This window comes from Eleginops maclovinus, chromosome 20, assembly GCF_036324505.1.
Source record: "Eleginops maclovinus isolate JMC-PN-2008 ecotype Puerto Natales chromosome 20, JC_Emac_rtc_rv5, whole genome shotgun sequence".
In the NCBI taxonomy this organism is placed as follows: domain Eukaryota; kingdom Metazoa; phylum Chordata; class Actinopteri; order Perciformes; family Eleginopidae; genus Eleginops; species Eleginops maclovinus.
Window position 1 is genome coordinate 15,175,829 of NC_086368.1, and position 16,333 is coordinate 15,192,161.

At 40.3% G+C, this 16,333-nt stretch overlaps 1 protein-coding gene across 2 annotated transcripts in view; it reads right to left on the reverse strand.

The window, feature by feature from the left end:
* The window catches only part of LOC134883287 (sodium-coupled neutral amino acid transporter 3-like), a 30,876-nt gene extending 17,944 nt beyond the window's left edge, over positions 1-12,932 (reverse strand). Inside the window, exons 1-3 of one of the 2 annotated variants that reach the window (XM_063911590.1) lie at positions 12,546-12,932; positions 695-934; positions 46-78 (exon numbers count right to left, since the gene is read on the reverse strand). In XM_063911590.1, the coding sequence (XP_063767660.1) occupies positions 46-78; positions 695-831 (170 nt within the window). In that variant the 5' untranslated portion in view covers positions 832-934; positions 12,546-12,932. The remainder of the gene's footprint in view (positions 1-45; positions 79-694; positions 935-12,545) is intronic. The other variant, XM_063911591.1, reaches the window with a different exon arrangement.
* Between the last annotated feature and the right edge of the window lie 3,401 nt (positions 12,933-16,333).

Below are 16,333 nucleotides of genomic sequence, written 5' to 3' on the forward strand. Positions count from 1 at the left end.
CAGATATCAAACTGAATTCTCTGTTTCTTATCATAACATACATACCTAGCATTCTGAGTACTATTGGGTACAGTTTCCCTACAAGCAGTGTAGAGAGAGAGGCCATCCATCACCCAACGAGAGCACAAAGTGGAAAAACAACACCCTCAGTTATAACATAATCAGTCAGAAAATGTGGCAGAAGGGACCATTCATGGATCAGCATCTGAGAGGGACATTTTAATTAAACTATTCATACAAAATTAGAGGGTATTAAAAAAAGTATTGCAAGACAAACAGTGATATAATACTGAGGCATTTAGCATACATGTCAGTACAATGAAGGAGCAAGTGTGAGGTAAATTTCACCACACTGACAATTTTGAATCTCCCCATAACGTAGGCCTTTGGGTAATACTTTTGTAATGCTTCTGGCCAATTTATAAATATATTGCATAATGTTTGCCTCTCTAAGTGAGGGCAGGTCCTTCTTATGCTGAAGTCACCCTGATGATTAGTCAATAAACAGCAACAGGCAAACTACACTTGACATGTATTTCTCTTGATGTTCTGCTATAAGAGGAGACATTTGAGACCTTCAGTGACAATTAAAAGCATCCAATGACTTCAATCACCTGCCTTAAATAGTGCTGACAGACTCAAAAGGTATTCCCGATAGTTCAAATAAATCAATGTTAAAGAGGATTGTACTCACTTTACACCGCCCTCTGCAGGTGGTGTTTTGGCCGATGCTGAGATCTCCTCCCCAGAATCATGGCCTTTTCCATTAGGAATTGCATTCACCTCCGCCGGAGCCGTTACCGCAGTATCGGCTGGTTTATCTTCACTCATATCTGCTCTGGTGCCTTGTTGTGTGTGTAATAACTAGTCTGTTCAAACGTGTGGATGTCTAAATAGTGTTTTATAAGTGAAGTTTGTATTTTCTTCCTGGGATCTGTAGGGGAAAAAAGATGTGGGAAATTAGCAACACAACCTTCAGCATTTAAAATCATTGGACACCAATGATATACACTATACATTTAAATGTTTTATGAACTGGTGAAGGCATATTGAATATACATTTTAATTAGAAAACCACGTCAGAACATTAAAGTCCCCGCCTACCCACAAAGGTGCTTTTACTTATGATAATCCAAATTAGGGCTCCAACACTTATTGGTGCAATATTTTTTTATATATAAACAGAAGGATAATAAAGATCCTTTATAAATAGTTTTCATTGGACAGTAACAAAACGTTGCTTGCTTGATATTTTAGATAATGTTTGCCTTTCCTGGATCATAATAGGAAGTCCAACTCGATTAAAAGTTGACATGGAGTGCATTGGCACTAGCAATGCTTTCATTCCTAGTTATAAGAGACACGTGGGAAGATAAAGGAGGCCACCCTGAGGGCATTCGAGTGAGTCTGTATCTTCCATAAGGGACAACAGTGACAGGACTGAACTGCAAATCCCTATTAGAGGACGACAAAGGTGATGTCAAGATGGAGCAACATGACAATATTTCATTCATTCCTATTTAAATAAGCAACTGAATTTAATATTGAAGTTAAAGCTTAATGGGACTGGTGAGGAATGAATACTCTGATTAAATGTCCCATTAAGAACACTCCACAACACATCGGAGATTTAGATAAACATTTTAAAACTTTCTGAAAATGTAAATTGAAATGGATAAAAAGAACAAGCTCAGAATTAAAGTAAAGCTAGTAAAAAATTCAACTTGTAACCTAAATCAAGACACAAACCCCAGTGATTTGACAATAAAGCGATGTTTTGGCGAACCCTATGAATAATTGACACATCAACTGACATGTCTACACTCAGAGGAAACAGAGCTTTCAGTTATCTGTGACACACTGGGCTTAGCATCAGGCCTCTTTCTCCTGGGTATCCCGTTGTGGTGTGTTAGGTGACCAGCTGGCTTGTGGGGCCCAAAAAAGGCACTAGTGACATGTATCTCCTGCAGTTGACTAAAGGCCCCTAACTGGCCGGCCCTGAAAGATCTTCTTTGCTCTGCTGCATAGTGGAGGCTTTAATGGAGAGCACGTCAGGGGCCATAGACGAGGAACACAAATGGTTGAATCCCCAGTATTTGATAAAAGGAGAGGAACCAGCTAGGACCAGCTACGAACCAGTTCTAGCCGTCTTTGTGCCTCCATTTTTCTGCTTGTCACTTTTCTCTTGGTTTCCTCTCTTATTGAGCACGGTTCAACATAACAACAATGCTCAGGGCTTTTCTTTACGTCCATTCCTGGCAACCACTCAGCTGTCCTTTTCCCCTCAGGCTTCTTCCGCTTCACAGCCTGGCCTCTTAAATGTAGCTTTGTACAATATTATTTTAACACATCAAACGCAGTGTGAGGGGAATAAACCCTGGTCTTCGTCTAGAAGTCTTCTGAACCTGTCTTACCAACCACGTTGCTGTGAGCTGCGCTGCACAGCCAGGGCTCTCGGTGTCTCTGGCTAAAGCCGGGCAACGTGGATGGGCAGCAAAGCACAGTGCACAATGGCACATGTTGTGCGGTTTCCTGGGAACGGGTTGGAGAACAGTGGAACTATTGTGCCAGGCATCATTATACTACTGGGGCCCCCTTGGCTGTAGTTCGACAGACCACTCGAGAGGCTGAAAAGGTATTTCACTGCGTTCTGGTTGAAAAGACGCCACCTTGGATTCAGCAAATGCCAGTATCCTGTATGCATGCACAGTTGTAGCAGAGTTGCTGACGGTAGCGATGGCAGAGGCAGGGCCCCTCTCGTGGGACAAATCACTGCACAGAACCACACTGCCACTCAGAAATTCTACAAATCACAAGGAGGTTGGGAGAAGCCATTCAAGGACAATACATGATGGGTTGTCCGGGTACAAGGGTGACTCTTCAATGGCCTCAAGCAGTGAAGCTTCATACAGAAAGACCTGATGGCAGAGTTGTGGCTCTCGAGAATCAATATATTCAATAACAAAAGCAATACATGACATCCTTGAAAGAAGTTGAGTGAAATCAAACTAAATCAGGCACAGCATTTATTTTTAGGAAGTTTGTTCTCCAGTCCTTTCATAAGTTTGAAGCGAAGGAGGGTGAAAAGGAGGTAGCTGAATTGCTGTGGGGAAAATTCTCCTTTACAATTAGAACAAGTTTTCTGACAAAAGAAAAATGAGTTCTGTTCATGTATTATTTGCAAAATAAAGATATTTATAGCCAAAAATGGCAGATGTGGATAAGATTGCAATGGGATAAATCCTAAAGGGAAATATTTCACCTAGACTTACATACTAGAACTTTGTGATGTATAAGCATTTCTTTTGTTTGTTGTTAGTGACAAACCATCAGCAAATATTAAAATCTAAAAATGGAGAGAAATCAGTACCAGCACAAAGACAATTGAGTTGAGCCCAAGTTGACATAGCACCATTGTGATATGAAACAGAGAAGGGTTGTATGTTCACAAGGAAATGCTCACTGTGATGCTCTGTAGTCTGCAGACTCTATGTCATCCAAGAACACGTGCAGTGTTACCCCGAGCATGTCTTCACCAAAAGAAAAACAGACGTTTTCAAGAGCTCCACATAAACAACGCTAGTTTGTTTTATGTGCCCATTTTCCTAATTGCACCATGACACATTGCAGGACATAGAGACGCTGACAGGGTGATAATCTATCTTCTTAATTATCAGTCTGATTGTCTCAGTAGTGCCCTCTGTTTCAAACATGTTGACTAATAAACCACATGTCTTTTCAAATGCAAATGTAGAACATGTAAATTAAATAACATGAATTGTTGTACAGGAGAAAATAAGAATAAATAAAAGAAGGACCGGAGGGAATAAAGATCCTTATTACAAATCCAATGCTCCTTCAATGATACAAACTTCCGAATCCTTTGCAACAGTTAATGCCACATTGTGATGCTTTTGGTGGGGGCAAGTGAGTCTTTTCACAGCAACAGCAGAGGCTATGTTTATTCATGCCCTCATCCAAAACATCACTTCAGTGTGCCAACACACAGCGAGTGCATGCGCCTCAGCTCGCAGGCTCCGACGTAAGCAGCTCTGCTCAGAGACGTCATCGCACAGGGAGGCAAACGGAGCCAGGCGCTTCCACTGATTGTTATTCCTGAACTGATACCTAAACCAGAGGACACACTGCATGCTGATTCATCCTCACTCATTTCTTTTCAGCTGTGTAGTTGCAGTTGTAATTCTAGGAGTGATTAGATGTGTCTTTATGTGTGCGTGTGCAGTTTATGCAATGAGTAATCTCAGTGTAATACTGTCACTACTTGATTCTCACAGTCATCTGGCCAAAAAGCTTTCTTAAATGAGTCTCCAATGTATTTCACAGAGACTCTTAATCTGCTCAAGTGCATATGGACAATCATTGACACTCACAGTCAGGTCTTTGCATACGCTTATAGCAGAGCTAAACTGTTTTAAAAACCTTTTAAAGAAATCAACCTCTCTCACTACAGCAATGCAATGAAAATGAATTTACAAAAGATTTTTTATGGTTCTCTCGTCTAAAGCTAATTCCTCATCCTCCCTTTCTGTCTATGAACAGGAAGAGATTTTCTGTAGATTAAGAGATTACACATGCCAACAATTTCACTGATGAGCAGCTAATCTATCAGGGAACATTTTATGGGAAAACAATGAGTTTAAACTTGGGACCTCTGACAGCAGGATATTAGAGTTGATCAGATTAGGTCCCCTAACTCTCAAGCAGGAAACCAGGATCAAACCAATCAGGTCACTCTTTATACTCTTGCAACTGTATAAAAATAGCTTTAAATGAGTGAATACCCTCACTGTAACCCCCACGCCATGTCAGACTCAAAGCTGTGTTTAAGTGGGGCTGTATGTTCCACTGAGCACTGCAGCTGCCTGAAACAAACAGCAAACACTCAGGAAACGCATCCAACAACCATCTGCCTGTATTCTGGTCCGTCACACGAGAGTGAACATGCACATAAACACACAGGAAGCCAAACACAGTTACAAAGACATATGCAATGTAATTAACGTAAAATGGCATGCTGTTGTTGGATGAATGAAACATGTTAGACTGCTACAGAACCGAGTAGAATCACACATCTCTGTATTTTTCACCATGTTTGAGATATCCTGTCTTCCTATGTTACCATGGGCTTGAAACTTTTTATTTTACACTCAGCTAAAATCGCTTCAATTAATGATTTGGGGGAAATTCTGGTAAATACAGTGCAATGTTTGCTCACACCCAAACCAAACAGCAAAGCATGACAGTCCTCTACTCAGAAGCAGTGCGGATTCAGGCTCATGGGTAGTTAAATATTCGGATACCAAAAAATGAAAAGTTCACGTAGAGTAGACATTTTCAAAACTGATGCCCGCATAAATATATAAACCTTCATCTGGTTAAATTATAAAAGGAGTTGTTTTATGTTGAAGAAAATGTAAGATATTATTTAAGGCTATGCAGAACCACACAGGTGCTTCCAATCATTATTGCTGATTAGGGCTCTGCTCAGCTGGTCAGAGCTATGCTGGTAATTAGTTTAGGTTACTGGTCTCTGCGCACGATATATGAATGATGCAAATGCCACCCTAGGGATTTTAGGCACCATGCTTTTATTGCTTTTTTTTTTTTCCATCTTACTCCCATTTTCCTGCCAACCCTCCACTGTTGGCTTTTTAGGGATGGCCTCAATGCCCCTCAAAAAAAATTCTAGAACGAAGAAATGCTGATCAGATTTGAGAGTTATACTTGTCCTCCAGAAGGGAAAAGTAAAAAAAAAAAGAATCATAACATTCACCACAAATTGAGAAGGATTATAGTGAAACTGCATTTACAATACACATGCAGTGCCTTATGGCCTCTGTTCCCTCTCTTGACCAGCCTTCTCTCTCCCTGCTGCATGCCCTGGGTACCACTGTGATAAACCAACAGGGAGAATAGGAGATTAACGTCTGACTAAGAGATTTGTCTGTTTCTGAGATACTCCTCATCTCCAGGATTCCTATAAGCTACTGTGAGAAACCCATGTCAGAGACTGTGAAAGGATGCAGGATGTGGTTTCTGCTTGGCAGTGCATTTAAATGTTCACTATCACGTGGAAGGAATTATCCCACAGTAAGTCAAGTGTTTCAGACAGAGTCTATAATCGGGATTATTTGGAATTTTCAAAGCAGAGAGGAATATTTCTTGGCAATAATTTCCCCTCAAATCTCCTTTAATGATTTAGTAACCAACAATTTCTTCATAGGGGAGGGATGCTGACGTGTGTAAGTACTGTAAAGAAAGCCATGGCACACTTCACTTGCAAAAAAAGAAAAAATATGCTCATAAAAAAAGGCTGTGTTATTAATAAAAAACATCCAATGTATGCAAAATAAAGATCTTTATTGCACAACTTGGATTACTTACTTATACCCTGATATTTGAGACTATTAAATAGGTGGGTGGGGATGTTTTTTTGGGCAGTTTTATGTCCTTTATGTTTGACGGTGATATTTGTTCCATAGTATGGCTCCTCACTATTTTTGCCAAACGTTTATTTTATTTGCTGTTCTCCAAATCCCACTATTTATTTAAATTCAATTTAGATTTGTTCAAGTATATGCAGACAAACAATGTAAATCTATTTTAACATCACATTTAGGTGCCACTTCTTAACTAGTGTACATAGTTTTCACTTATGTCTGCCAATCATCCAACGATCCACTTAGGTGAATATATCTTTCCTATTTTGTCTCTCTCATTCCAGTCAACAAATTCTTTATCAAACACTTGTTTGATAATCTGACAGTGTCTCTCCACCTGCACATAATTATTCCAGTAAGGCAACATTTCAGCATATAAAAATCTGGTGTCATGTCCCTCGTTTTCTCCACCTTCCAAATAAGGAATAGTGATAAAAAGAAAGAGCTTTTTTTGAATTAATTTTAACAGGGAACAGCCCTCAATAACGTATGGGCCGTGTTCTGTTCTCAGTTTTAAACCCTGAAAATAACAGATACCCAAAGTTATATTTCACTACATTTCATCAATTTGCCAGATGAATGTAAGGCTCTGCTACACCTTGTTGTTATCCTTCTCTGAAAAGTGCGTTGTGTATCAACTTGCAACAAATGGCACACAAGGACACAGAACATAATCAAGCCAAAGAGAGAAAGAGGCAAATTCCACTCCAAGAAATATACTGTAGTTACTTGTTTTGCACACTCCTCTGTGGGACTCAAAGAGGCCAATGGTGCACTGTATTGTCTGCAGGTCTGACCGGCAAGCTGCAGCTGGAAGCTGACATGTGTTTGCAGTACAATGTAAAATATGACGGATTAGAGCGAAAGTAAGGCATGAGGCAGTGAGGATCATCTTTAGTGTCTCATGACAACCCTGTGTAGGAGCACCAGCCTGGTGACTCACTGAAATTGTGATTTATTTATAGAATCTCGCAATACTTTCCGTCACTTTGGCTCAACTCTGACTCTGGACACCCCACAGACAGGAAGGGACAGCAGAGGAGCAGTGTAACCCCATAGAAAATTCCAGTGACTTATTTAAAAGAGTGCAGACAGAGCATTAGCCAAGTGAAAGTTCTCTTTTTGGTTTGTGCTAATAGACAGTTGCATACAGTGTTTATTTATTATGCTTGCCCTTTTTCTCTCTTTCTTTCTTTGTTTATTTCTGCATGTACTATATTTATATGTGTATGTAGTATCTTATTTCAGTTTCCAGTTTTGGAAAATGTATGCTTGGAAATTGTGTGAAGGTTATAAAATCCATCAGAATCTGCATTAGCTGGGGATGACAATCAATTTGCAGCTCCAGCCTGCAGTGCATGTTTGAGGCGTTGTATGACACACACTTTTCCAGGTGCAGAACGCAGCTGTAATTACGCACTGAAAGCATTCAATTAAATCACTGCTGACTTAAGTTGGGTATTGTGGTGGCATCTAAAAGAAAACCAAAAAAGCAATAAAGTGTGTCTAAACAGAAAGAGAAAAACCCAATCAAAATTGAAAATGCAAGAAAGGGGATATCTTCCAACATATCACAAAAAACTGTTTACAGTGAGGATGCTGGATGCCACGTTGCTCTTGAGGTGATGAGCTGCTTCAAAATAATTGATAGGATATCAATATTCTGTACAGTCCCACATCTGTGTCAACAACATACTGTGAATGTAGAAACAAATTATTCACTTGATTTGAATGTGATCTCAGCCCTGCAGCTCTCTGGCTGACGAGCTGCCATCATCACCTCTGTGAAGAACAATATAACACCATGATGTGCAATACTGCAAATAAACTGTTAACAAGTTCCTTTTGTCACACACAGTACACTGAAAACTTGTATTACCAAAATGTTTATTACAAGACGCCAGATAGGGTGTTGCTAAAATATTGGATAGTACTTAGTGCAAAAGTACGTGATTAAGTGATGTTGTGTTCACATTGTTATCAGAAGGATATCATGAGAATGGATATGGAAACGATACCCAAAAAGGTGAATATTCAATGTTAGGTATTGATTCATTTAATATATATATATATATATATATATATATATATATATATAATTGATGACATCAATTTAAATCACTTGATTGGATTAAGGCTTCTTGCCAAAGCAGTAAATTACTGGGATTGTTTTAAGAAAAAGAGAAACATGTTTTAACGCATGTACTCCATTAACTGTATCTGAGTAAATACAGTAAGGCTGATAAGACCTGGCCTGGATAGCAACCCAATGCTGACAGGGATATGGTAAATCAAATTTGACCAGTTCTCATCAGACAGCTGTCAAATACAGCACTGAAAGCAAAGACCAGTATATTCACTGCCAGATGAATAAGCCTGCAAGTCAGGGCAAGAAAAAAAAAAGTGCTTCTTTAAAACGAGATGTTTTTAGTATAGCTATATGAATGTACTGTATATGAACAATATCTGATAAATAACTTATCACAAGGTTGCTGTGTCTGCAGGTGTGTGCAAACATCTAAAAAGTGTAAGCTGGCCAGCAGACTACTGGGTTTGGCCTGCCAACCAGTTTCTGGATGAAAGTACCAATTCAGTTTGATTTGGAATATCTTGGCAGCTGAACAGATGTATTAATGTAGCACAGGTCACTGGTAAACAAAAATATTTTAGCAGGAACTGAAAAACTTCTAATTAACAGATAAAACACTTCTCTTTTTGTTTTAAACACTTGTGAAAACATATACAACCAAAAATATATTATATTATTTTTTTACTAGTTTCAACAAACTATGAAATGGAGACAGTTTCAAAGCATATATTTGGCATTTATGTTCTTCTTCTAGCTCTAGGAAGAGTCAGTTTATAGGGCTGCAATTTGAACAATTATTTTTCATCTGTATCAATTCATTTTCTCAATTGATTGCTTCTTTGATTGGTCTGTTAAACATCAGAAAACAGTGAAAAGGCCTATCACATTATCTCATGGCGCAAGTGGTAAGGCAAGGCAAGTTTATTTATAGAGCACCTTTCAGCACACAGCAATTCAAAGTGAAGTAATAAAAATGTCTTGGTTTGTCCAACTAACATTAAAAGCCCCCATATATATATATATTCAATAAACAAAAACGTAAGACTTATAAAAGTAATAAACGCTCATTTGAAAACCTTTATTAAATGTTTAACATTTTAGCTAGAAAAATCATTTTTTATCAAGTCAATGTATTTATAAAACATTCTTAAAAATCATTTTCTTTTGATCAATAATTCGACTACAGATCTGACTGTTTAACCGGGAAATGTTGTCTTGATATAAAAGCAAATGACATTTTTCTCTCTCAGATAGTCAGCTGTGATTTTTTTCGCACTATGGCTTCATAGGCAAATTGACGAAAGACTGAGCATTAAGCTCAGCAGTGGCATGGTCAAGGACATCACCTCATTGAGGAAAGCATATGCCCGTTGTTGGTTAAACAATACAGCAGGATGCAAACAGCTATCCAGCCTTTCATTCAGACGTCCTCTGTCAACACCACACTTCTCAAAGCCATCTCTGTCTTCCCTCAATCATGTGCCCTCAAACAAAGTACCATCTCTCCTGGCATCTGCCACTCGGCTCACTCCTGTTTCCTCCTGATCACATGGGAGGGGAGCAAAAGAAAGAGAGTACATCATGGGGGCGAATGCATTCATTCAGCTGGAAGTACAACTCACGCAGTGTTTGACCACCCTGCTGGATGTTGCACTGCTGACTCTGTCACATGCTGCAGCACCATGGACGTCCAAATCCCAATCAGGGCGGGCACTGACTGTAAGCAGATCAATGTAAGGCTTAAGCATCAAATCCCTCATAGAACTAAGAATTGTGCAGAGTACAATAAGCCAACGATGGATAATGAGCAAAAATACAACTACAGTTAAGACTCAGAAGATTGTATTCAGCTTCTGGGCAGTTTAATTTGACCCAATGATAAGACTTAACACTTCTTCTGTCCTTCTGAGGTGTCTTCGGCAAGTTATTCGAGACCAACAAGAACCAAGACAGACTCACACCAACCAACACTTTCCTCTGACTTTCTTATGAGGAGAACAAATGAAAAACAAATGCCCTACAGAAGTGGTTCCCTGTTGGTAAGTATTGTGGCGGCATGGAGCGGATGGATTAGAAAGTCCTAGACTTTTTAATCCGTCCACTTTAATTTCAACTCTGTGAATACAAATATTTTGGCTTTTATTTTAGCCAGTGAGAGGACAGGGTTAAGGAATTTCTTTAGTTTGCTTTTTTATTAAATCCCTTTTGAAACCTCAACTCCAGACAGAAAATCATGGCCTTTCATAGATTAATACAATCAACAAAGTCACAGCAGGGTGTTCCTTTCTTCTCACAGTGAACTACATTGCACTTCAGGGCTGAACAATCCCTTCATGTTTTTCTTATCATTCCTACAGATGTAAACCAATACTGCTGCTGAAGATCTGAAATACAAATAGGGCTTTGATCAAATCAAATAGGAACTAACTGAGTATCTCTGTCTGTGTCATATCTAATGGTGAATAAAAGGGAGTCAGGAGAAGGAGTCATGAACACTTCTCATCCACTAACCGTTGATTTAAGGAGAAGAAACAAATACTAAGGAAGATTATTATATCTTATTTTCTGCTGTATAGTAGTTGTGAGTGAGGGCTGTGACCTTTGTTGCATAGAGCTCACCACTCATTTCTTGCCAATCGATACATTTTGTTATCAACCTGCCAAACGATGACATTTGTGAAACAACACCTTTCATTCTCCACTCAAATAACCAGCTTCATGCATGTGCATGATCAAACACTTGCACATTTGTTTTGATTTAATACACCACACTTTCCCTCTCATACACGTGTGCAAGGACACAGTCTGAAACACACAAATACAGGCGTTAATCTCACAGCAGATCTAAGGCTGGATAAGTCTATTCACACTGTGATTTCATTGTGGGGTGGAGTTTGGAGAGAGGCAGCACACAGGCGAACAACAAGCAGAGAGGTGTGTCACTCAATTATATCGAAAGAGGCCATGTGGGCAAGACACAGCTCTCAGCAGCTCCAAACCGTGAAGTCTAACAGCCACAGTCTCACCTGCTGCTCACGAGCCCTTGAGGTGACTCATCGTGGAGGAGTCAATAACTGGACCTTGCAGACGGCAGGTGTCTCCAGAAACCATGCCGATGTATGGAGTTTTATCCAGTCTATCGCATGTTGTGCACGTAGCCTAGATGTATTTATTTGAGGGCTGCTTTGGCATAGTTGGATGTGGAGTCCCACCAAAAGCATGAGTTTGTCCTTTCAAACTTGATAGCATCTGTAACCGAGCTGTGACGTGGTGTGAGCCAGCTGTGGATGCTTTGCAGGCACATCCTTAAATGATAGACAATCCAAAAGTGAAGCTTGAACCTCGATGTACCTGCATGAGCATTTGGTTTGTAGCAAGGCAGATACACAATGCCTCAAACATGTATCACTACAACAATGTCATCATAGTCTTGAGTGCAATACATACAGTACATACAACTGTTCAAATTGGAAAGTATAGTGGTCATTTGAAAAGCAACTTTGATCACTGAGCCACTACTGGGTCATGGTAGTGAGAGGGAATGACTGGAATCATTGTTCAAATCAGAGGAACATTTATTTAGTTGTGTATCAAATTATTCTAGCTGATTCTAAAATAAGCCAGGAGGAAGAAATCACTTATAAAGGAGGTCCGTGGAGTGAAAATGGCATCTCAAAAGATAAATGAAGATCAAGTACAGCAAGCTTTGTAATATTGCATCTCTCTCTATGGATGGTTATCTGGCGACTACGGACCTTGCCTGAATGAAACAACCCTTAACAACGTTATCTTGACGTTACTTGTTCTCCCGTTTAGTAGGCTAAATGCACAGTCGGACTAATCAAGCAGGCTGATGCTGCACACATACACGATACAGAGCGATTTGTTTCCAAATGTAATTTTTTTTTAAGGTCCCTGTCTCTGAAAAACACAAGTTTTAGACATTGTGGATGCTTCGTCAACGCTAAAACGTACGGCAGCATTCAGTGTCTTACCAGTGAAGTACCAGTGTCCAACTCCAAATATCTCCACACAGAGCTATCCTCTGCTCGCTGCTGGTTCTGCCTCCTCCGGTGGCGTTTCGTCCTGCCTCTGTCCCGCTACGTCCGTCCACCTTCCCTCCAAACTGCGTAAATGTAATGTGTTTCCCACTACAATTGTCCTCGTAATCTTCTCAAAAGTGGGATGTGAAGAGTGCCCGGGTTCCGCCTACCGCACGCACAGCAACCCCATTCAAATGATTGTTGTGTGCGTGTTGTTGCAAAGCCAGCGCTCAGGGTCACGAGAGCCCCACTATTTGGCATGCGCCCCTTTAAATCGTTTACAAAAGATGACCCACGCTGCGTTGATATCGTCGGTCGTTGAAAGGCTGGTGCCTGCTGCTTTTATCATGTTATTTTCACACGGTGAAGGTGGTCGTGTGCATTTCATGTTGACGGATTGATCGTCATGCTTGAGCGCGCATTATGAGACAATGAGACGTTGAGTGGTCGCACACACCATGCATTTATTTAATCTACTCGAGTGTCTCTCCTTTAATTGGTTCGAAGGAAAACAATTTTAAAAATATTTTTGGCAGGTATCAACATCTACAACGTAAACAGCTGCCTGAACCATGTGCCACAAAGACTCACTGTTGCTTACGCACAAAGGATACGCACGCTTCATTTCTAGGTCATGAGCGGGAGCGTGTTTTGATGTCACAACGCTCTGGGTCTCTTTTCTCTCTCTTCTAGCTCACGATCACGAGAGGACGACACACACACCTGCAGTCAAATACGAACAGGTCCCCTAATCCTGTGAACCTTCATCTATATGGGGGCAGGTAGAGCTAACACACATTTTCCATAAAAAATGACTAATTTATAAGGCATTAATTACTCAATGTGCATACAAACACATGCCTTATCTTTTTAAATCAATGCATTTAGATCCATGAGCTGATACATTCCGCACTTGCTCCCACAAATACCATACTGTCTTCTCACCCCAGAATGACCAAGAAACCACCATTTCTTTTGAAGCTGTGGCAGTAAACCTGACCTTGTGGAAAACAGAGGACATTTAACCTTGGGGACATATAAGCACAGCATCTGCTCTGAGGTTGACCCAGTGGGGAATGGCTACCCATTGAGGAAAGGGCCAGAGATGCTGAGAAAGTGGCTGGTGTGTCCTGGAGGTCAGCAGAGCAGCTCAGCAGATGTATGCTATAGTTCAAAGACAGAATCTAAGGAAGTGCGTGTGCTTTCATTTCTGGGCTTCATTTCAAGAGCGTAGTCCTCTGGTTGTTCCTATTCCCCACTAAAATGTGTTGGTAAGCTAATTTAAGCACTGTCAGCTAATGAGGAGGAGAGGGTGAATGCAAGGACATCTGGCTACTGGTTCTGGAGGCACACCATTTTCATTCACTTGTATGAACTCCCCCGGTTCTTTCTTCTTTAGACCGTGCATGTGTACCAGTCTCACCTTGCCTTACCTGCTAGCTTTAAGATGATGCGTAGTACTCCAGAGGACTTTCTGACTACCAAGAGATGTGCACAGCAAGGCGTAACCATAGAAACTGGGTGTAGCAGGTCTGCAATGCAAGCAAGATGGCAGAGATGCTAAATAAATAAATAAATAGATAAGTATTATAGCAATGAATTTATTTTAGCTTACACATGATAATTTTATGTCAGAGAACTCTGAACCTTATTACCTAATTAAAAAAGACTAGCTACATTGAAATGGGGGACAGATGGTACAAAATACTAATAGGTGTACTAACGATATTCCAATGACCATCGTTCTACAGCCATGCTAGCAAACATTTGCTAAATATTTATAAACACAAAAGGAGGCTACAACTGAGGTTGATTGTCATACCTTTGCAGGATGTAATTGCCTAAAAAACTCAATATAAGACAAACTGAAATTGTATCTCAATTTGGCGCTTAAAGGCAAAGCTAGGAATTGCAGTATGCACGTTTGCATGTCAACCCATCCAAAGGTTTATTAGTTATTTCAGTTTGGAACAAAGCTAACCAACCTACCAAGTAACATTGCTGTTTACATTCACTGACTGGCACACAAAAGGTGAGTGAAAATATTTTTTGGGCTACACTCTTATCTCACTGTCTTTGTGAAGGTGCTTGTAGCCTCCTATCCTTGCTCCACAGCCCCACAGCCCTACAGCCCACGCCATCTACATAATTAGGAACGGGAAGAAAAGATCTCATCATAGACCACTAAACCCATTCAGCTTATTTTGCTGAGCCCTGCTGGATGATGTTGCAATCAAACTCAATTAAGGCCAATCTTCTGTGTGCATTCATCATTTGGGGAAGAGAGGAAAGTCACTGTGGTATTATTCAAAGCAACATGGCCCACTCATGGATGAGCAACAAATAGCCATGCTGTGGAAATGATGTGGTTATGCAATTACCTGAACGGTGGTTTCAGTCACATGGTACCTTTATGTACTGTAGGACTATAAGCAGTTTGGCAAAGGCTTATTAATGTCTTCTGAATCGAGAGTGGGGGTGACTCATAGTCATGCGTGAACATCAGCTAACACTAACAACACTTGACATGGTGCCTTGGGGACTTCAGGCATGAGTCAGTTTGTGGGTGTTAAAGAAAAATGACATGTCTGCTCAATAGTAAAGGGGGTTGTTTTTATCAACACATTTAGTCAATACGAAGTCTGAGAATAATCAGATCCATATCAAATAATATCAATATCAATTTTATTGTTCAATTGTATTAATCTACGTTGGTTATTTTGGTTAGGGCTCGGCAATATGATTGTATTATAGTGATATCTTGATATAGTCTAAGATTTTGGATATCTCAATATTGCACAACTGTTGTCTTTCTTCTGTTTAAAGGCTGCATAAAAGTAAAGTAAAGTCATTTTCTGAACAACATCGTCATCATCAATGGTCATAGCTGTTTTTTATTTCACTTTAAGGACCTCTCCTTTAGGATCCGATGACACACATTTGATTGAGTTGAATGAGAGCATCATTAGGGAAAACATTGTTATATTTCATTAGAAGATTATTATTATCACCACATCAGCACCAGCAGGTGATGAGAAACATCTGTAAAAAGGAAAGCAGGCATATTTTCAGCAAGTGTTAATCTTACAAAAGGACGTGATAGGCTAGAGTAATCTGGGAGTCTCTGAAGCATTTATCAAGAGGAGACATCTGTCAAACCAGGATGATGATGTTTGTTATTCTCACCAGACTTCAATCATCTCAGAACGTTTTTACAGAAGAAGTTCCCTCTCCTACACACATAAACAATTACTTGGGCCACCTGCCCGTCCATTGCTCCTTTTACAATCAAAGAGCCGTAGTACACACACACACAAACACACACAAGAGAAGTCCTGAGCATTATTTCTCTCTGCGGGAGGAATTCCCTGAAGGAGCAGCCTAGTCGTTCCAGGAGGGAGCTGAAACTTTGAAGCCCAAAGGAGCCAAGCACGTTCTAGGATAAAGGTTTTGTTCAATGGCGTACTTGTCATTTGTCCCTTACACATGGCCTTGATGCTTTTTTGTTTTACCATGAAGTTCATTAACGAAATGATAACTTAGGAAATGTTACATTTGATATGGACCGGCCCCGGCCATGGTGCAACTGGCTGGGGCACCTGCACCGTACGCCAGCGACCCGGGTACGATTCCCGACCCGTGGTCCTTTCCGGATCCCACCCCGACTCTCTCTCCCACTTTCCTGTCACTCTCCACTGTCCTATCCGATTAAAGGCAAAAAGCCCCCAAAAAATAACTTT